At 37.8% G+C, this 22,451-nt stretch overlaps 2 protein-coding genes across 3 annotated transcripts; both read left to right on the forward strand.

The window, feature by feature from the left end:
* The first annotated feature begins 1,598 nt into the window (after window positions 1–1,598).
* hoxc12a (homeobox C12a) lies at window positions 1,599–5,270 on the forward strand. Of its 2 annotated transcripts, XM_038287377.1 has the most exons (3): window positions 1,599–2,238; window positions 3,284–3,553; window positions 4,762–5,270. In XM_038287377.1, exons 1-2 carry the CDS (start codon window positions 1,647–1,649, stop codon window positions 3,520–3,522), a joined length of 831 nt encoding a protein of 276 aa, XP_038143305.1. In that variant the 5' UTR covers window positions 1,599–1,646; the 3' UTR covers window positions 3,523–3,553; window positions 4,762–5,270. The 2 variants fall into 2 exon arrangements, with proteins under 2 accessions (XP_038143305.1, XP_038143304.1); XM_038287376.1 differs by lacking the exon at window positions 4,762–5,270 and having other exon boundaries at window positions 1,600–2,238; window positions 3,284–4,282.
* Window positions 5,271–13,950: 8,680 nt separating this feature from the next.
* hoxc11a (homeobox C11a) lies at window positions 13,951–16,737 on the forward strand. The gene is made up of 2 exons (XM_038287374.1): window positions 13,951–14,880; window positions 16,423–16,737. The coding sequence occupies exons 1-2, from the start codon at window positions 14,124–14,126 to the stop codon at window positions 16,653–16,655; spliced, it is 990 nt and encodes a 329-aa protein (XP_038143302.1). The 5' UTR covers window positions 13,951–14,123; the 3' UTR covers window positions 16,656–16,737.
* Window positions 16,738–22,451: the final 5,714 nt, after the last annotated feature.

Below are 22,451 nucleotides of genomic sequence, written 5' to 3' on the forward strand. Positions count from 1 at the left end.
ATGCATCCATATAATCAGCTGATTGAATCAGTCCTATCTTTTATCACTGTGTTGTTGTTTTTTGTGATATTTGGATTTATCATTTATGTTTCAAAACATCATTTCTGCAGAAAAGAGGGTTTCTCGATGTTTTTTGAAAACAATGTTGGAAGAAATAACTATTTTACCTCATTTTACAGTACAAAATCTAAAAAAAAAAATGCTCGTTTGCAATTAGCTTGTTTTTGTCAGCATAATTTGCATCACTTTCAAAATGTATTATTTGAGTTCAAACTCAAGTTCAACGCATAGTGACTCTGCGTCTTGAACTTGAGTTAACGGCATGCATCGATAGCAGCTTTTAGATGAACTTAATGACATATTTTGTATACTCTGTTTTTTTTTTTATTTATAAATCTGTTATATACAATTCCCTTCATATTTCATTTAACCGTTCTTTTATTTTTATTTTTTTTAACTGCACAGTTACACATCGAGAGATGATATCTTTGAAACCGCATATGGATTTTGCATTGGAAATATTTATATTGCAATATTTTGAACTGGTTTGGTTCATACTAATTATATTCAACTGGAAATACGAGTTTAATATAGAGCTGGCCTTTCTTATATTGATCACGAGAACAAATTTCAAAGACTAGACTCCACCGCTTCAGTGCGAGCAGTGCATCAGAATCCTGACCAGACGCTTTGTAAACTTCTGAAACTGTACTTTGTAAAAGAAATATAAAACGTGCTTCATTTTGCCAATATTGTCAGTTTTAACTATATAAGTTGAAACAAAAAAGGTGTTTGTTTTCTCTGCTTCTATATTTGCTCAGTGTCTTTACACCCGCTTCTACAAATCAACTAATTAGTGCGATATAAAGCAGAGGGCCTCTTCGCTGATTGAATCAGTTAAGTGCCCTCTGATATCTTGTAAAATTCATATAAAAGAATTGTGAGAGGTGTAACTATCCCACCAGAGTTTGGCCGGCAGCGTTTATTAGAGGTATCTGTTAAAGTTGCTCATGTGAGGTGTACTAGAGAATATGATATGAAATATACGCTCTTAAAGTAACCTTGTAGAATGTCGTCTTCTTCTTTTTATTTTTTATTTTTAACAGAGCCACTGGCTTCAATTGGATGACCCCGTTACTGTAAATATGAGCAATGAGGATCAGTCGTTTTGTTAAAACAACCTTGTAAATTGGGACATCACGATTTTATATGACACAGAAGTCAACCATAATTTGTTAGAAAACAAAAAGTCGCATACGCACCCACTCCCTCAAGGAAAAAATAGTTTTTAGAAGGAAAAAAAAACTTTTGCCAGCATATAAAGATATTAAACGAGGCCGTGGACAGTTTCACTTCTGTAAAAGGAAAATGCTGCTCCCTTCTGGGCTTAGAGAAAGAGAGAAAAAAACAAGACTCCACTTTTTGAATAAAAGGTTTATAGTATTTTTTAAAAAGCTTATAAACCGTTGTAATACAGAAGTTAATGTTTTGTTTTGTCTGAGATGGACCAAGTGGGTGGTACCATGTGGAGCACAAGTTAGCTCGGCCACGTGGTGCTGTGATAACCAATCAGGCGCAGCTCCAGGTTTAACTATGTTAAATGTCAGATTGCAATAAACTAGAAGCTGTTGGTCGGGCCCGCGGAAATGGGCGAGCATAATCTCCTTAATCCAGGGTTTGTAGGACCTCTGGTAAACATCCATACAGGAGACACCTTTTACTTTCCGAATTTTAGAGCCTCAGGGGGACAGCTGGCGGGGCTACCGTCTCTCTCCTACCCGAGAAGGGACAATGTTTGCTCCCTCCCGTGGAACCCCTCGGAGCCGTGCAATGGATATTCTCAATCCTACTTTAGCAGCCCCGTCTCTATTAACCCTTCTTTCAATCGGTCGTGTGAGATCACCAGACCGGAGGAGGGCAAGTGCTACTACAACAACGGGAACAGGGAGACCTGCTCAGGTGGCAACGGCAGCGGCAGCCTAAAACGGGAGGACAGAGCGAGGGACACATCTTCCCTAACATCTGACCACGGGATGCACGCCGGGATTGCAGGCAGCGTCTCCTTCTCTAAATATGAGTATGGAACGGAGCAGCTCACACAGGATCCGCCGTCCTGTCAGTCGATGGAATCTGACTCCAGCTCCTCTCTGTTAAATGAGGGCGGCAAGCCTCCATCTAGCAACACACAGACCCTGGTGTCTCCGGGAAGCCATTCTGGCAACATAGCCGCAGGCGGAGGTGGGTGCTCCTTATTTATTTATACATAAATAAATATATGATGGCACCGTAAACGCAATGAAACACCTTTTTAACCTGATTAAACGTATATTCCCTTTACATACGGGTTATTATTTTGATGGTCATCCTGCAGCCTTTTTTAGCCTACAGGAAACATGCGTGGTGCGCATACGCCACTAGGGGTAGCCCTAAAATACCCCATTTACCGTGTGGCACCAATCCCAGAGAAAAAAAAAAACTTCCAAACTAAAGGTGTCTCCACATTTTTTGGCTAAAACGTCCTTCTGGGACAATCAGATATCTGTGAAATAGAAGAGCTGATTTTGCTCCTTTGTTTTTACTATTTAAACAGAAACTAGTGAACTGTGTTTTAAAGATGAAAGTCACTTTAGTCGACTGTTATGAATGGACAGAGGGGGAGAGTTTTCCTCTTTAATGACTCGTAAACAGAATTAATATATGTCACTCTGGACTCGAGCCGTTTAATATGCTCAAGAAACAAGCGAATAAGTTAGGATAAATGCTGCAGGTACGGCTTAATTATCGCTTTAATGCTGCTTTAACTGACAATAAAACTCACTTTGACGCAAAGCCTCGCTTTAATAAAGCGGCCTCTGAACGGGGGCTGGAAAGGAAATTTTAAATAAAACAAGTAGTAAATAAGTTTAGAGAAAGTGAATCAATCCCGAAGACCAAAATAATACCAGTATCTGCGGGGGCGTATAAGTTGCATTGCTGCCAATTACTTATGCACAAGGCAGCTTTTGCAAAACATTCGAGTTGTCTTAAACTATTATAATGCTGCATCTTCATTTGACACAATCAACGCTGTTACTGCGCTAATTTATGACTTGAACGTTTGTTAGACTGACCTGGCCCCCTTTAAGACAACAGATGCCCCTATTGCTGCGCCATAACCTTGAAGATGACCGTGATTTTGTAGCCTAACTGTGTTGACTATTTCGCTCTTTGACCCCCCCTCCTCCTCCCTCTCCTCTTCATCTTCCATTACTTTCTCCTCTTCCCATCGTCTTCTCTCCTCCAGGTGCCCCTTGGTACCCCATGCACACTCGGGCCAGAAAGAAGCGCAAACCTTATTCCAAACTCCAGCTGGCGGAGCTCGAGGGAGAATTCATGCTGAACGAGTTCATTACCAGGCAGCGGCGGAGGGAGCTCTCCGACCGACTGAACCTCAGCGACCAACAAGTGAAGATTTGGTTTCAGAACCGCAGGATGAAGAAGAAGAGACTCATGTTAAGGGAGCAAGCTTTGGCTTACTTTTAAATATGTGGGATATAGAAAGGTGAATCAGTAGGCAGTAAATAAGAAGAAAAAAAAAACGAAAGAAAGAAAAAAGCCAAGGCTTCTACGCTCCCTTAGGTCTTATTTCAGTGCATGCACTCATCTACCCATCTTCGTTCTCATGGTGGGCTATCATTGCACCCTTTCTGCAGGTTTATCTTTAAAGATGCCCCCCACCCCCTAAAAAAAACAAGCCACTTTCTAGCGTCCACCACGATGCACATTAGTAAGCCTCGAGGTTTGACGAACTGGCACAAAAACTGTGAATGTTTTTTTTTTTTTTTTCTGTGTAGTATTTTCCCCTCAACTTAGTTGCTAAATGTTGAGGAAATATTACATCATTCATTCTGTTTAACCCTAAATGATAAGGGTGGAAGAGAGACCGTTTAAGGCAGAAATCTTAGAATAGGGTCTAAATATATCCTTGAAATCAGGCAGCCTGACTGCCAGGCATTTGTGCTCCAGTGTCTGTTTAATATCTCTATTAAAGATCTAAAGGAGAAGAATATCCATTTTTAGATGTTTTCGGATTCATTAAGAGGAGTAAGTCCCACGTTTTGCCCTGTTTTTTCGGAGTGAACTCACGGTCCCGTGCAAGAGTATCAGTCTTTGCATGACAGAAGAAAGTCAAGACGAAACAAATGAGTAATAAATATATAATTCGTTTGTTCACGTGCAACAAACCACAGAGTCCTGCATGAGTTTTTACCATTCAAAAATGGTTCTGAGGCTGCTAAAAAAATAAAAAGACACTCATGCCAAACTCAAAGGATGCATAAATTTGTCAATTCTACAGCAAAAATTAATTCCTGCCAGATCAGCTTAATAAACCAGATGTCACTCACCTATAGGGCGCATATAAGCTTGCAGGCCAAAGGAGCATTTTATAATCGTACAAAAGTTTCAGGCCCTCAGCGTGTTGCTTCTCTGATTTGAGGGCGACCACAGTGTATTATTTGTTAAATGAGTAAGCTAAATAAAATGTTTGCAGCATGTTATTGATGTGAAAGTGCAACCAATCGTGTTCTGCGGGACACTTTTTCTGTAGGTGACTTTTTGTACCTTTACTTTTGTTTCCTTGAACAAATCATAAACCACCGATATTAAAAAGTCTTGAATAAACGCCTTCAAAGAATGTATTATCATTAATCTTGTTATTATTATTGTTATTATTATGGTGCAGGGACGGAGATTTGCTTAGGCCAATTTATTTACTTGCAGTGTTGTCTCCGTCCTTGTCTTCGTGTATAACTTTGTAAAAATGACAACGTAACCAATAATAGTATTCGCATCCTATTTTGAGGATCCCCCTATCGCTATGTAATAGTGCTTTATGTTACTGATTGTCTTGTATAACTTCATTCCATATATATATATATATATATATATATATATATATATATATATATATATATATATATATATATATATATATATATATATATATATATATATATACGTTGTTACTGTAAGGGGTGGGGGAGGTATAGGACGAAATTCAGAATGAATGTTAAGAATGTAAGATTCAGTTATTTTTTACAATTCTGGACATTTAAAGTAACTCAGTTTTAGTGTAGTGGTTGTTCATGGTCGTACCTTTCATGATGTCGCCCACCCTATGCATTCCTTTCCTTTGCGCTTGTAAGGATTGCTACGTTGTCTTGTAAACGTAATGCTGATATGAATGTATATGCGTAAGGTCTTCAATAAACAGAATATTGAAATGTTTATTGGTGTTACAACAGTCTGTTATTCACACTGCTTCTGATATATTCAACATAAAAAAACAACAAATGAAATGAAGTCTGCGGCGGGATTGTTATGGGCCCAGAAAGTAAAAGAACAAAACAAAAAAACAAAAACAACAGAAAAACAGATATGCTGATAATAATAAAAAATGAATAAAGAAATAAACATTACCACAATGAAATGCAGATTAACCGGTCAATCTGACTTATTTAAAGGAGCTGTTTGTTGGGAATGTTGTGCAAGCTTTTACACGGATGCTCTTTAGAAGCCCGCACAGGTTGACCTAATTTTATTGTGACCACAAGAAATACAAAAAAGGTTATAGGTGCCTTTGATATCAGTGACCGTGTAAAATTGTGTCTAAGTTTATATAGTGCACGCTATGTTGCATTAAAGTTTAATGCTTACCCTTTCCATTTTTTTTGTTTTCAGTAAAAAACAAAACGAAAACACCCGCCACCCCCGACAAACAAACAAACAAACAAAAAAAAAAAATCACCTTTTTAAACCCCTCAAGTTTGACCTGATCATTGTCATTTCTCTGCTACAAGCCTATAACGTCGCAGCAAAACACGCAATAGCTCTGTAAAGCCGTAATAGGGTTACACCCCAGTGCTTCATCTATGTAGAAGCCCCTTTGGCCTGGCCTAAATTTTATTAATGCATCCCAGCATTTTGCTGATACATCCAAGAAATGTAAACGCACTATTTCTTATATGAAAACTTTAAATGTTATAAGAAAATAAAAGCAAATCTTATTTCTCAGTGTTTAAAATGCATTGGATTTGATCTTATGGACGTTTCCTGGGTCCACAAGGCTCTCCCTGCTGGCCGTAAAGTGTAAAGCCACACACTGGCTGAGCAGTGTTTTTCTTCCTGTTAACTAACGGACCGTTGGTGCGTTTGTCTTTAGCAGCTTGTAGTCTCAGTTAAGTGAAGAAAAGCGTTGTTCTGTCTCGGTTTTCATATCAGATGTTGCCTTTGCAATGAGCTGTGAAAGACTTCTGCAACCGAATCACTGACTGCCATCCCTCTCTCTGCAATTTACCAACATATAGAGTTATAAATGCAAGTAAAAGATTTATTTCTCTCATTATGCCATCGTGCTCAATGATATAATAAAGGTGTCGGTCCATTACAGATTTTGTATTACTATGGTGTCTATTGTTTATTGTGCCGCTGTTGTTGCAGCCTAGAAGCATCTGATAGCTGTGCGCCCTACCTCGAAGTGAACCACACTTCCCCGCCTAGGTGTTTGCTGCAAACCACAAAACATACCAGTCAATAAATTCTTCACTGTGTTGCCCAGTTAGCCAGAGGGCATAAGTGTGAAATCCATAGCATTGTTGCAACATCTTGATTAAAGCAAATGAACGGGATGTCTCGATTCCAGCATGATGAAACAGTGCGTCAAGTTGCACAGTAATGATAACAATCAGATACCAACAATACAAATATCAAGTATGATTACAAACAATATCCATACTGTGCAAGCTGTGTGGTTATTTTTTTTTAAATAAAATAATGATAAACACGAGAGCTGTGTGTGTGTGTGTGTATACCAGAATCTTTCATGAAACTACAAGGTAAATCAAAGGGGTTACAGAAAAATTAATGTTATGCTCTGTTTTTGTTTGAAAAGAAAATTAGCTCCCCATAAAAATTTATTCTAAAACGTGTTTTAACTTGTCTGCTCAATATTTTAAGAGACGTTTAAAGTAAGATTTTAAGATAACATATTTTAATGTTTCTTTAAGCAAAGCGAAATATACCCGTGCGTAAAAAAGATGTTATATTGTCTGGTAAAAGGAGAGTTGTGCTTTCTCCAAAATAAACTCAGTTAAAATGTATTAAACAATATTAAAATGTTTTTAAATGAATTTATTTTATTTGGTCCTCGAGACAAAGCAATACTTTTGTTGATTGCTTGTGTATTACCTTTAAAAAGTGTTTAGAGTCAACATGAAATATAAATTACGCACCAGGAACACATCTTTAATTTGGCCATTTATCTTAGTTAAACGGCCTCCATATCAAGTTGAATTATTCCTGATAAACTGATTTCATTCTACAAGAACTTTAGATTTTTGGTTCCACAACCTACTTGTTTACGAATTTGAACTTGAGAAGCGTTTTAAATGAAACTGCTGATATGCAGAAAATGAAAGGGGGTAATGGCTGATCAAATTTTCGTGATTTGTAACAAACAGCAACAGATTACAGCTCAGTAAGGAATTCAGGTCTGGAGCAAAACAATTTGGATAATTTATTTCACCGAATTTGAACTGTGAGGAGAGAAGCGTGGGCATCCAAGCACACAGAGCACAGAGTCATTGTGTTTCCCCGCTGTGATTAAACGGTAGTTTAATTTGCAGGCCAGTAATGGTGTATAAATGGCTCGGATTATTGTTACAGAAATACTTGGCAGTGAGGTCTTTGGTTTAAGCCAAACAATCAGTTGCACATATTTCTATGCAAACGCAAGAATCTGACGATTTTATTCGTAAATTTATATTAATTTATTTAGCTCTGGTCGATGCTGGGAGGGGATTTTACGCACACAACGAGCTGCATTCCTATAACTACTAATTTGTTTTTTGATAAGTAACAAGAAAGGTGCCGAAGAAACTAAGCATATGTTTATATCCGTTTTTATATATGGGCAAAGAAGAAATGTAACCTGCCTTTGGCAGTTAGCCCAAGCTAGGTTATCTCTTGTCTTTGCGCACGACCTTCGGATATTTGGCTTTGCAGGTTTTTAACAATCTCTCTTTCAGTACTCTTGAGCACTTTTGACTTTGAGACTGACTAAATCTTTTTATGACGGCCAGTCTCAAAGGTCAGTCAGCTTCACAGTGCCCTTCGCAGAGAACTTGTGTGGCATGCAGTCTACTTCCCCCCTCCGCCACATCTCCCGTTTATGGCACAGAGCTGGCCGGAGAAACAGAAAGCGGTGTTATTCTTGGTAAAGTGTATCTGTTTGGGAGCCGGTGTGTTTTAATACGTTTGTGTGTGTGAAAGTGTGTCCATGAGGAGCTTCCCAAAGAAGAGAGTGGAAATGACTTTTTTTCCCCACAGGAAGTAATGTTAATGTGATATAAGAAAAGGTATGAAACTTAAGGTCAGAGATCGATATAGTTTTGAAGAATTGTCATGTATAGATTTTAGAATGATTTGAAATTAGTTCTCAGTGAGCTCCCTTTCCTTACCCTGAAATGTGCCATCTTATTAATATGTGTTTCATTAGCATCAAGCGTATAACAAATCCTAACGGTGGGCTTGAGGGTTTGAGGGGCGCCACAAAAGCGGCGTTTCTCTTTTCAGTGCAGTTGTAGCTGGTCGAAATATATTTGGAATTGATTTTTGAGACTATTGTTTTAAAACCTCTCTGTAGTCATTCTGAATGTTGCATTCCTTTTTGCAGCCATTATAAGCGACTCTGCGCAAATATAATCAACGCGAGCGGCATTCCGGTATTAATCTGTGCCTCTATCGTGAGTTTTAAAATAATCAGAGACTTGTAGAGTTCTTAAAAAAAAAATTTTTCTTGATAAATACAGGCCGACAGAGTTGTGCTTTCAAAGCCAACATGAAGGTCAAGTATATGAGGACACCACAGTTGAATCTACGAGACCTGCTGAAAGCAGCTTTATGCATGAAGACAAATTTAAGGATTTAGACTGCTTCAGTGCCAATGCAATGCAGTTTTGGTCACAAAAACAAAAACAAAAAAACAATACAAAATACTAGTTAAGCCTTTGTATACACTTTGTTAACGCTTCCTCTTTAGTAGCAATGCAGTTTTAATACCCGCAACTCTGCAAAGTAAACGCGCTGTACATTTAAGGAAGCCATTTGTAGTGATATTGGTAGGATAAAAAGAGATGGAGCTTTTATTTAGAGTTCATGTCATGACTCACGGTATCCAGCTTGACCGATGAAGACCAAAATAAAGCATCTTATCTCTTAGATGCTAAAAGAAAAAAACAGGGCGGATTTGTCTCGCTTAAAAAAACAACAATAAAGAAGGCTGTGTCACGTGTTCATCACGTGATCATAGCATTTATCAATATTATAAGACTATTAAGACGTTGGGAATTATTAGAAATAAATACAATCAAATCACATTACTTACAGCACAATTTAAAGTAAGTAGTACTACTAAGTAGTAATAGTTGAAACCCTCATTTAAATTCAAAAGGTTAAAAAAAACTGTTTATTACTCAAAATTCAACTATGATCATTTATTTAGAATTGTCTTTTTCGTAAATATTCGAGTCAAATTTGCAGCCATTTTAAAAATAAATTCAGAATTTTCAGATGATACTCTGTGTTTCTAAACGATTACAGTCTTTAGGGCATACATAAAAATATCTATTTTATTGGCATCTGATAGGCCTTAGCTCGGAGTACTGCTTTTCATTTAGAAAATACAGTCAGTGGAGTTTTCTTTAATTGCTCTGTAACAAAAGATCAGTGTATCTAAATCTAATAAAGGCTAATTGTATTCTTCCTATCTAGAGCTTTCCCAAAGTAAATACATATCTGTTTTTTTACACCGCTCTAGGTTTTGAAGGCTTTTTTCCTCGGCCGTCTAAATAAAAACAGAGATGTAATCTGGGACTCCTTGCGCGGAGTGTTTCTGTGTGATGTGAAATCATTTAATACTTCCAATAAAAAAAGTTAACACATTGTTGTGAAAGCTTTATGTCCGTGCGGTTGAATGGGAAATACACTCTGGAGATCGCTACAAATTGAACGCTCGCCTCTGTATTGTTTGCAAGTGTTGCCACCACATGGGCCGAAGGATGATGCATTCACTGTCAAATTGTGATAGTAAAAATAAATAAGGTAAAACAAAACACAACATGCCTCCTCAGCCTTGCTTGAACCAGTTTGCAGCACTTGCAGTTGAATTTTAACTGCCCGACTTACATCCAATTAAACTTCTCTGGGCCATGAGGGGACGGTGATATGATTACACTAGGCTTCCCACATTTAGCCATGACTTCGGCTGGCTGTGCAGCACGTCTTGGTGAACTTTGTTCATGGGAGTGTGGGTGTGTGTGTGTGTGTGTGTGAGGGTGGTATCATTTGGTCAAGGATTTATAACCACAAAGGCAAAACATTGTAATATTTGAGAGTGCCATTTTTTTTCTTTCGGGTTGACACCTAGGTTAACAATTTTAATTATGGTGCTTGGTAGGCATACATAGCCTAAATTCCTCAGACGTATGTCGTTAAAGTTACTGCTCTAACTGTGATATTCAAGACGGGAACGCGAGGCAAAAGTAGTCAACAAATTATCATGACAGTTTCTTGAGCTCTACTCTCACGATATTGCTAATCAGGAAGCCTCTTCATTGCTGTATTAAAGCAAAAGTTGCGGATAAAGTCAGCTGAGGAGAACTTTGCCTACAAATTCCTGCCACATCCCCTGCTCATTTTGGTGCAGCAATCAGACATTCCTGGGTCCTACTGCTCGCTGAGTTTGTTCTTCAGATAAACACATGCTGAAGCTTTATTCTTTGACTGATGGTCCGAGCGCGCCCAGGTGAGAAAAGTGTTTTTAAACCTCGGAAATCGGATATTGCCAAGTAATGATCATATTATACCACGTTATGACACAAGCGGTAACTTAAAAATAAGGGGAGTGCTTTTCCCCAGACATTTAAAAATATCATCCCCCTCTTTAGCAGGCCGAGTGAAGTTGTTTCCTTTTTGCTCCTTCTTGCCTTGGAAAGAGGCCCTACATTTTGTGATCTTATATTCCTATTACATTGCTCATTCATGCCCGACATTACTTATTTATGCCACATTACGCATCATTGGAAAGATTGTGATGGAGAAATGAATTGACAGTGTTGTTTTGATCCGTCTGTCTCAGAGCTTTTACCGCCTGGAGAGAAAAAAAAAAGCTTTTACTACCGATCAACAAATGCTGTTATTTATTTTATAGAAAATATCATAATCATTATTCATTTCATTGTTATATGCAGGCGAATATAGCGATTTTTTCCGTTAAACATACCATCGGTTTAAATAATTGAGTAGTTAATTTTCTATATTATCTGCTTTGCAACAAGACGTGAATATTTTCATGTGTGACCCACTGATGTGCAAATACAAAAATGAATGAAGCAGGAGAATGTCTCACATGGTTAGCTAAAAGGCCAGAATATTTACATAAATATTTCCATAGGTGTGCACTTTATTATCTGCGCCCACGACAAATAAACAGCGACTTTCAGGGGCGCAATAAGAACATTGTTTTTTTTTTTTTTTTATTATTATGTACATTCTACTATTTGAATTAAATAGTTTGTCACAATGAGCACCAGTCAAGACACAAAATTTAAGACTTTCAATTTAAAATCTGAGAATCCGCCAGTTTGTAAAAAATAATATAAAATAAATGGAGAGTGTATTTGTTTTCTTTTTTAATGGGGCGATTTGCACCCCGTTTTGTGAAATGTGGAATATCTTAGTTTGTTGAAATCCAAATTCCTCTCATTCTCCGCGTTAATAGTTTTCTATGGAACAAAGGGGATTTAGCGTTACTGCAGCCATTCGGAGTTTTATGGTTGGACGAAGAGAGAATTTTAGTGGTCAAATTCAAGTGCTGTGTCTGGACAGCTGTCTGCTTTCTTTGTACTTGGATGCAGGATGCATCATGTGAGACAACCTTTTGTTTGCAGGGGGTAGTAAACAAGCTAATGCCATTGCCACATTTTTAACAAACACGACTCCCAGTTTCCAGCGCTCAGATCTTGACCATGATATTGTTTTCTCTTTCTTTTACTGTTGGGAGGCGAAAATATGTATATTTTTAACAGCAAATCTGATTTTTCAACATCACGTCTGTCAAGCTAGTTTAACAGAATGGCTGTGTTATTGGGTTAGGATTTAAGAGTGTGTTTAGGAAGTTCCCTGTGATCAGAAACAATGGGGCGTCGTATTAATTTCTCCTTGTAACAGTATCAGTCTATAAAGACTCGGAGATGGGGCTCAGTAGTACAATTAAAAGTCTGAAATCACACGCAGCTGCACTTTTCCTCTTCAAACATTTCATTTTATGGGATTTTTTAAAAGTGTGTCCGTATGTCAACGACTGATAAATGTCAACATATATGTGAGAAATTCAGGAAAACATCCAGTCCTTTATTTTTCTCTAATAATATGTGCCGACTGGAGAAACCTATCAGAACGATGCCTCTTTCATTATCTAATTATCTCCATTTAAATAAAAATGCACCCAAAAAATACAACAACATAAAAAAATAATCAAAAAAAAAAACATAAAGTGCAATAGTAATATTACTCATTTTGAGCACGATTTTTCTGTAATGTAACAAATATTTTTCGGGAAATCCAGCAGTGTCAGGTGTGTTTTTAATTTGTGCTTTTACACAAAATATAAAATATGTGTTTGTGCAACCAGATCACATTAGCGTTCAAAAATGGCAGTTGCATCTTCCGTGCTCGCAAGGGTTCCGCTGGTGTGATTTTTCCTTGCAGGATTTCCAGGGACGTTGTGTGGTGGGATAAATGCACAGTTGGCCTCCTTGAACTCTGTTAAGATCAAAGTCAAAAGGAATAATAAGACTAGTCCGATTTCTTTATCTTGCATGGTCAACGTACACTTGCGGTGCATTGCGCATTGCCTAACCACCGGTGTAACTCAGCAACACACCATTACTCTCAACAAGAACTGCAACTAACTCCAGGCACATCTGCTCTAAGAAACAAAATCTTGCACTGCAAAAACAGTCTAGAAATAAGTAAAAAATATTCTTAAATTAGGTGTATTTACCCTTAATTTGAATAGGTAAATAAAATGATTTGCCAATGGAATGAGCGTTTTTACTCTCAAAATAAGATAATCAGATAGTATGCACCTGAAGTAAGAACATATAATTGCTTTTTTCTTATTTTAAAGGTAAATTGTCTTGTTCCATTGGCAAAATGTCTCACTTACCCCCTCAATTCAAGACAAACTCCACCTATTTTAAGAAAAAAAATGACTTATTTAGATTTACATTTTTTTGCAGTGTAAATAGAGTGATAGGAAAGTTAATAGGTTGACTTATATAATTTTAATGGCAAAATACTTTTTGTATAACCAAGTGCAGACACCTGTGGGGACGACTGAGATAAGTATTAAAACTCTCCTTAAAAATCTCACCATAGTAGCATAAGAGTCTAAAGAAATCAGGAAAATAGATTAAATACAATTATTATTACGTGTAAAACTATGGGACAATGAATGACCTTATATGGTTGCTGCTTAATGTGCCTTTGGGATGAACTCTACATAAAATACGTAAAAAAGTTAGGCTCATATATATCAATTGATGGTTAATAATAATAAAAAATAATAATGATAATAATAATAATCTTACCTTTAATATCTCTGAAAATCTATAAAATGCCTGCCACTAACTGCACTGTTGAAATGGTGCTTTACCTTTTAAAGAAGCCCTGGCTCTTTAGCTGGCCTACTAGCCTATAAGCATAAACACACACATACACAGCTGCACATATCTCACTAATTGTCATAAGCCAGCAAGCAAGAATCTGTAACTGGTTTGCTCGGTGCGCCTGTGGCGTTTGGAAATTATGCGTTTGAACCTCCTCGATCTACCTAAAGCCAACCACTCCTACACATCCAACTCTTCCAAATTGATATATGACAATATCTACTTTCGATCACGTGTCTGCAGGGCGACTTAGACGGATTGCGCGTCATCTCGCCTTCCCAAATTTTTCCCCTTCTGCTGCAGCTCGAATCCAAAACATCTATCTATAGTAGCCGAGTTGCGAGAGAGAGAAAGATGTTTAACTCCGTGAATCTGGGTAACTTCTGCTCCCAGACGCGCAAAGACCGGACATCCGAGTTTGGGGACAGAACAGGCTGCGCGTCCAACATCTACCTCCCCAGCTGCACCTACTACGTCCCCGAGTTTTCGGCCGTCTCCTCGTTTCTTCCGCAGGCCCCTTCCCGGCAAATCAGCTACCCTTATTCCACGAATCTGTCTCAAGTGCAGCCGATGCGAGAAGTTTCGTACGGCTTGGACCCCGCTAGCAAATGGCACCACAGGAGCAACTATGCGTCGTGCTATTCGGGAGATGATCTGGTGCATAGAGACTGTCTTCCACCATCCACCATGACAGAAATGCTGATGAAGAACGAAAGCGTTTACAGCCACCACCATCACCACCATGCCCACGCGGGCTCCAATCACCCTTCCACAGGCTTTTACTCCGGCATGGGGAAAAACAACGTCCTCCCACAAGGCTTTGACCGCTTTTTCGAGACCGCATACTGCAGCAGCACGGACAATCAGACAGACAATTGTTTACAAAAGGGCGAGGGGGGCAAGCTGGAAAGCGACTCCCAACAGCAGCAGCAGCAACAACAGCAGCAGCAGCAACAACAGCAGCAGCAGCAACAAGCCACAGCCGCTGTAGCCGGAGCTCCAGAGCCGGGAAAAGACTCGGACGATGAGGAGGAACACACGAATTCAGGCTCCTGCACTTCTTCCTCCGCCACAGCCAAGGACGGCAGCACCAGCAAGAGCAGCCACTCGAGTAGGTACAATCGAAGCAGTAAAGCGGGGGGAAGGTTAAGGGGACTAACCCGGTGTTTTGTCGGTCAGATTTTATGTGGAGTTTTATAAGCATTGAAAGGATTTTATTATAACCCTACAAAGCTCTTTCTTGAAACGGGAAGAATTTTTACGATGGGAAAAGCGCTTTGAAAAAAGAAAACGTGCGGGATGTTATACACAGACGCCTGTACAATGAGAGTCTGTGATTTTTTTAAGAGAGAGCTATTGTGACAAATGTTAACTTTGATCGTGAACTTGCGATGGGCTTTTTAAGGGGATTTTCTTGATGGGGCTGTCGTGTGTAAAACCAATTGGGCAGAACATTGCATTTGGCATCCTGTGAATTATCTTTTACACAAGGTTTACGCGCAAAAGACATGCAGCAAAGAGAATTAAAGAATATTAAACACAACAATGTTTCTATCTATCTATCTATCTATCTATCTATCTATCTATCTATCTATCTATCTATCTATCTATCTATCTATCTATCTATCTATCTATCTATCTATCTATCTATCTATCTATCTATCTATCTATCTATCTATCTATCTATCTATCTATCTATCTATCTATCTATCTATCTATCTATCTATCTATCTATCTATCTATCTATCTATCTATCTATCTATCTATCTATCTATCTATCTATCTATCTATCTATCTATCTATCTATCTATCTATCTATCTATCTATCTATCTATCTATCTATCTATCTATCTATCTATCTATCTATCTATCTATCTATCTATATCTAGATGTCTCTAGCTATTTATCTGGTGGATACATGCTATTTAAGGATTCTTTAAAAAAATATATTTATGCTGCCTTATTTTAATAGTATTTGTATTTTTAATCTTCCTAAGATTTAAACCACGTTATCAGAAAATGATAAAACTAATAGATATGTACAAAAATTAAAGGTCGAACTAATTTACTGGTGCCCCTTTAGTTCCTGGTATGTGGATATAATCTGAGACTTGTGTTTGTCCCTTTTCCACGCTTGCACCCCCCCCCCCCCCCCCCCCCGCTGTACAATAAAAGAGATCTATTTCCCCGGTCACCTGTTTGATAAGGAGTGATGGGGCCACTGAGGTCTGCAAGTGGGCCGTTTCAGATACAAGGCAATACACCTACTGCCAGAAGATTGTGCAAATTGTTTAGCTTTAGCTGTAGATGAAAGTGCTGCACATATTGCGGGGTGAAAATACTTTTTGTTGTTGGGAATTTGGAACAGATAAACACGTACTTAGTGAGGCAGTAAGTTGATATTATTTCCTGCAAACTATTTTGGATATTTAGCACTCTTTATAGCTGGTTTATCTGATAGCCTCAGCTAATTCGCTTGATGAATGTAGGCTGGAATGTTATCATTGCTAATGTCACTGACACTGGGTTTTCAGCACCTGGTGAGCCTATTCCCACAATAGTCCTCCACCATGTTATTTGAAATTATAATAAAATTGTATCCCTTCTCAGTCTGCTTTTGTACTTTTAAAATTATTTTACTTTCTTCATTTAGGCGTCCCTCGAACAAGGAAGAAGCGGTGTCCCTATTCCAAGTTTCAGATTCGAGAACTGGAGCGGGAATTCTTTTTCAACGTTTACATCAACAAGGAGAAGAGGCTCCAGCTTTCCCGAATGTTGAACCTAACCGACCGCCAGGTCAAAATCTGGTTTCAGAACAGAAGAATGAAAGAGAAGAAGCTGAGCAGAGATCGCCTGCAGTACTTCTCTGGAAACCCCTTGTTGTGAGCAGAAAGAGTGTCACAAGAGGCATGCAGGCCTTCTCCTTCTTCTCCTCATCTTATTGAATGAATGGTAATCGTGGGCAGAACCGTGTTTTTTTTTTCACAAAAAGGAGCCCATATCACCAACAGTGCAATGTGAAAAAAAGTGGACAGTGGAAGAAAATAGGCCTTAAATGAGGAAGGGGGTGGGGGTGTCGCCATTTTCTTTTTTGCCCTGTGGGGCGGCGATGAATTTCTAACTTATTTTACCCCCATCAGACAGAAAGGCCTATATTAGAAAAATCATTTATATGCTGGTCTTGAAAACGTCCTATTTATCTTGACTCTCTGTTTGTCTTTAACCTACTGTTCTTATAGGCAAATTTGTTAAAATATCAGCAGACAACTTTAAGCTCTTACTCCAGTCTCTGGTCAGTGTATATAGCATATCAGTATCTAAAATATTTCCTGGACCAGATCATGGATTTTTATTTTTATTTTTTTCTCTCCTTAGAATATGTGATTTTCCACTCCGTGAAAGTATTACCCCCTTACTATATATATATATATATAAAATATTTGAGTAGCCTATGCAATGTGCATTCGTGACTGTAAATAGGCATATGTTGGATCTTTTTCCCCCATATCCCTGCTGCTATCTTTCAGCACACTTGCCCATACCACCTTAAAAGCTTTAATGGCGACTCTTGATAAATTATTTGCTTAAGACATCTTGGTGCTTTGGATCCCTTAGAGGATGAGCAGAACGTCGGCCTGTGTATCATTATAACTAAATAAACAGAAACCTATAGGTAAAAACCTAACGACTTTGTGCTTTTGTCCTGCTTTTAAACTGCACACTATTCCGGGTAAATGCGCAACGCTGCCTTTTCCTGCGCCTTTTGCATAGTTTTGGAAATTGTAATTTGTCTTCATTTCAAATACGAGAAACTAACAACATATATTGATGTTCACAGCTTGTGAATTTGGATTCACGCATTATAAGTTATATGATTGCAAACTTAAGTATCAGCGATGATTTTTAGAACTATTATCCGATTTTCTGGTGTTTTCACGTTTGATCTGACGTTTGCACGCCTGTTAAACGAACTGCAGCTTAGATCTTGCATAGAGAGAGCAGGCAAGCAGGGAATGATAACCTCTTTTAGTGGACACTAAATGGAATCGCCACTCTTGTAGTCTAGACACTGCCATAAAGACAGAGGCACTAAATGGCTATTTTTTTCTCTTAATTGCACCGTCTGTTCTAGGGAAATGGCGTTCACTTCCGCACTAGATGGTAAACAAGCAACACTAGATGTCTGAGAAGAGAGGAGTGAGAAAAATAAAGTTTCGACATGAATGAGATCTGTGACGCATGCAAAAGAAGTGTGCTGTAGAGACCGAAAGAGTAGTGTGTTTAAGTGTGTCATATACTGATCGAATTAACGCATGTGTCTTTTGTAAGTGACGATACACACGCCATATGTGCTCAGGATGATTGCACGTGTGCTTTAAGCACAATTTATAATTAAATGTAGTCTTTGAACTTCAATAATGTCAAGGCCTTCACCTTTAACCCGCCGCAATAAAGTGGAATCAAGGAGCCCGGAAATGGTCGCAGCGGCGGAACGGACCAATGGGAGGGAGTGGGAACAGAAAATGGAATGCGTCCACAGTACCAACTTTGACCTCTCGCATTAAACTACAACAGGTAACTTTGCTAGCTTTAACACGTCCTGTAAATACACTTTATTGTCCCTGTAAAAAAACCGTAGGTGTTCACGCACGAGGCAGTTCTAACGTGCAGATTTTGTATTCAGTTCTCACACAAACTGAACGTCTGTATGTTTGTGTGGTATTGTAGTTGTTAATCAATTCACGTATGATAATTTATTTGCACCAAAAATGTGTAATTGTGAAGATTTTTACAATTGAAAATATTATCAGTTGGATACGTTTATGGTGCTTTTAATTTGAAAGGTGAAAAAAAGGGTTAGTGGAAGCAGGGTCGTTGTTTTCAAATGATTTTCCTTTTCCGGGATTTGCTATTTAAAACCTATACTGCTAAATATATCATAATTATAGTGAAATACATATCTTGAGGCATTGTATGTAAAGAAAAGGGGGTGGGGGGACCTTCAGACCATGCGCACAGGCGGAGATCAAGGCTACAGGCGCCCCCGTCCTACGCCACACCTACCAACCATGGGCCCTTGACGGTGACGTGAGTAATTTGTTCATTTCTCCAACACCCAACGTCACTAACAAAAAGCTCTGGGGGTCCTCTGTGAATGCTGTCCATGAACCACTCGGGGGGCAATCCCTTCTTCCCTGATCTCTGCCCCTGTTCTTTTCCTCAGCGGGAGCCTAAACATTTGAAACGGGAGCAGTAGTGGCTCACTTTTATCCACAGATCTTCTTGGAAAATGCAAGATAAGCACAGTTAAATCCAGCCATGTTCCAGTATTTTTTTCTGCATTTCGGAGTATCTAAGAGGGAATGTTGTTTCTTGCTTTAAAGAATAATAATTATGGGAAGACAGAAAAAATGTGCATACATAGGAATCAATGAATACAAGTTTTGTGATGTTTTGCACTTTAACTTTAACATAATATGTTTAGCAGTAGGAACGTTTGGCCCCATCTGTGAGTGGATTATAATTTAAAAATTTCCATTGGCATATAAAATATACAAATAAATCTGTTGAATTGCATTAGAGAAAAAGTATTTAAAATTTTCAAAAATAATATTAAGTGTATCGTTTTAGAATTCTGTCATTTTTTTAAAGATATAATTTATGATTGGCTTCATAGATACATAGCCGAAAAATTCCAAGAAATAAATAATTATAACACACATTATTAAATTATTAAAATTGAATTGGGAATGTTTTTTAATATTTTGAAAAAAATCACAGAAAAACAAACAACCAATGAAAGCAATCCTCAACATAAAAATAAAGTTACCAAACTTTTTAAATAATGTGTCAGGTATTTCAAATGGTACAAATATTCTTTGTTTTCAACTTTCTGTATGTTAGCTATAACCACAAACAATTTTTTTTACACCAAATGACGCCACAAAAGAAACAACAACACAAACAAATGCAGTAAAGGTTGTTTTTATTTATTTAATTTTAGATTTTACATGTGGACTCTTTTGTCTTGTTCGACTGCGTAATCATTTTCCAATGATTTTAGTACCTCATAAAAAGGTAAAACTAAATTGGAATCAAAGTCATTGAAGTTGCTGAAACCTTTGACATGTAATATTGGCTTTGTTTTACAGAGTAATGCTGGTTTAGTTCTTGTTTTGTTATGAGAAACTTTAATGGGTTTCTATGGAAAACATAATAAAGAAACTTCCTTAATGACATTATTTTCAAAAGTGAGTTTTTTTTTTAGGTAAATTGCTCAAGAAAGAAAACAATATAGGAAAAGAAAAGGAAATTCCGTCTCTCAAACTTTTTAAATACTGTGTTTTCTCTGATTTTTTAAAACCTTTTTCCACTATGCATTGCATTAAATTTAGTCGTTACCTACAATAATACTCTAGATAATACTACTAGAATAAATCGCTAGCGAGTTTATCTTCTATTTTGAGGTAAATATAGGAGTGTCACCGTTTCTTATTCCTCCGCAGATACTAATCAAAGGGTTATAGGCTATTCAATGGTTTTACACTACAGTGTCTCAGCACCTAACCTGTTCTATTGGGCTATAAAACAGCTCTTTGCTGTAAAACGAGCTCCTGCTCTTTCGGCAACAGCTCTCTCTCAAATGCAATTGCGGGGGGCTGTTTATTGATGCCACCAAAACAAGTCTTATTAAAATAAATAAACGATTTTAAATTTGATATGGCTGCATGTGTGTATTGTTTGTTGGTCTGGTGCTTCCTGTAAACTCTGTAACACTGTTTTACTTTTGCTGGTGATGTTTAATTAAGCTCTTACATGATTCTGGAACCATAAATTCGCAGTTGCGCATGGGTTGGACACCAACATGAAAGGCAAAACAAAGCTCAGTCTCCCACACATCCAACTGGAAAGATATTTCAAAGTGGCTGCCAGGACCTCAGTTGAATATGTCGTCTCGGCACAGCTCCTGGTTGCTGGGTCACAGAAAAAAAAAAAAAAAAAGCACTCGACATTCAACAGTCTTACCTGGGATTATAATTACAGCATTCAGGTTTGAAATCAAACCCGATTGGTTTAGACAAATGTTAAGACCAAAATAAACACAAGCAGATATGATTTCCTCTCTACTGTTATTGTGCGACTTTGTACTGCTTTCTTGAATTGTGTTTGTTTATTTAAGCGCTTAAAAAAGAAAAATTAAAACAAAATTCGTTTTGGTGAAACAGCAGCAATGCGTTTCCATGGAAGAACTTGGCCCGCATATATAATCAGAATGTCGTGGAAATACATTTAGACATGCAAATAACATCGTCTTTATTTCTGGACATTTTTGAATGTAGTTGATGTCAAACTGAAAAGCTTTGATTTCTCCAGTTGCACACTCGTAATATTTCAGATTCATGTCAATACCACCGTTTGTTGCAGGTTTTGGGCAAGGATGGGGTGTGTTCATTGAAGAAGTGTGATTCAAATAATAAAAATTCCAGGCATTTTTTTCTTGCTTGCACTATAATTAAAAAACCGTTTCCATGATGCCTTACGGCTATTCTGTCCTCTACTATCATGAATACAGATTATTTTTTTTTTTTTTTTTTTGCACGCTGTGAGAAATTCCATCATGGGACCTTTGGCCGTATCACTTACATGTCTTAAAAAATCTAAACTTAAAATCTAAGCAGGCCTGTTATTTTTTATTGGTGTAAAATAAGATTGTATGTGCATTTTTGTTCTAAGCAGGTGGTGGTCTATATGCTAATGTGTCATGCAATAAGATAGCCTCTCTCTCTGCTATTATAATTCTGTTCCATAAGGTAAATGCGTAGTGAACATATCACGTGAACGTATTTTTCGTGTTCAAACCTTCTCTTCTGGACATTTTTTTTCTAATTTCTTCAGAAACGTCTCTGAATAAGATAATCCAGAAACGTGAGAACGCGGCGTCATTGTTTTCTTTTTTTATCCTTCATAGACAGGCATTCACATGTCTTTATGATTGTTTCTCCAGAAGCGTTTCACTATAACAGAAAACCCAGAAGGGTGAGAACTCTGAAGCTATTGTTTATTTTTTGTAAACCTTCTTTAAAGTCAGTTATTCACTTTTTCTCTATAATTTTTAAGAAATGCTAAACACAAAGCTGCATTTAATTTATTTCGAATATAAATTTCTGTCCAAAGGTATTGCCTATATATTATTATGCTAGGGCCGCTCACATGAACACAGTGTAGGCTACTGCCCTTGCCTTTGAAAGTGATTCTGAACTAAACTGACGCACTAACTCAAATACACAGACACTGGGGCACGCAGACAAAACAACACCAGATGAGCACCCTCACCAAGCTGCAGTAACGCACTTAGGACGAGATTAGTTAAAGCCTTCTTGCGTTGAATCTTTATATTCGTATCCATGACGCGTTTTGCGCAATGTTTTTATTCAATTGTGGTATATTTTAGCATGTTACCAGGACTTTCAGACTCATCGAGGACGTTGTGCTCTCTTGTAAAACCCCTTAAATTGTATACACACACACACTCGCACACAATTGTATCCACCATGTAGGGAAAAAAGTACACACATAGGTATGAGTGTTTATGTATTTATATCGATGGTTTGTTTTTCCTTTATCATTATATGATTGCATGTATTGTAAATCGAAAAATAAACTCTGAAACGATGTATACAA

This window comes from Cyprinodon tularosa, unplaced genomic scaffold, assembly GCF_016077235.1.
Source record: "Cyprinodon tularosa strain WSP-4 unplaced genomic scaffold, ASM1607723v1 ctg239, whole genome shotgun sequence".
NCBI lineage: Eukaryota > Metazoa > Chordata > Actinopteri > Cyprinodontiformes > Cyprinodontidae > Cyprinodon > Cyprinodon tularosa.

Excerpts from the sequence above, each read along its gene's own strand:
- hoxc12a (XM_038287377.1), top strand. The coding sequence starts at position 1,647 with ATGGGCGAGCATAATCTCCTTAATCCAGGGTTTGTAGGACCTCTGGTA. Across the intron at positions 2,239-3,283 it reads CAACATAGCCGCAGGCGGAG|GTGCCCCTTGGTACCCCATG; the intron begins GTGGGTGCTCCT and ends TCTCTCCTCCAG.
- hoxc11a (XM_038287374.1), top strand. The coding sequence starts at position 14,124 with ATGTTTAACTCCGTGAATCTGGGTAACTTCTGCTCCCAGACGCGCAAA. Across the intron at positions 14,881-16,422 it reads CAGCAAGAGCAGCCACTCGA|GCGTCCCTCGAACAAGGAAG; the intron begins GTAGGTACAATC and ends TTCTTCATTTAG.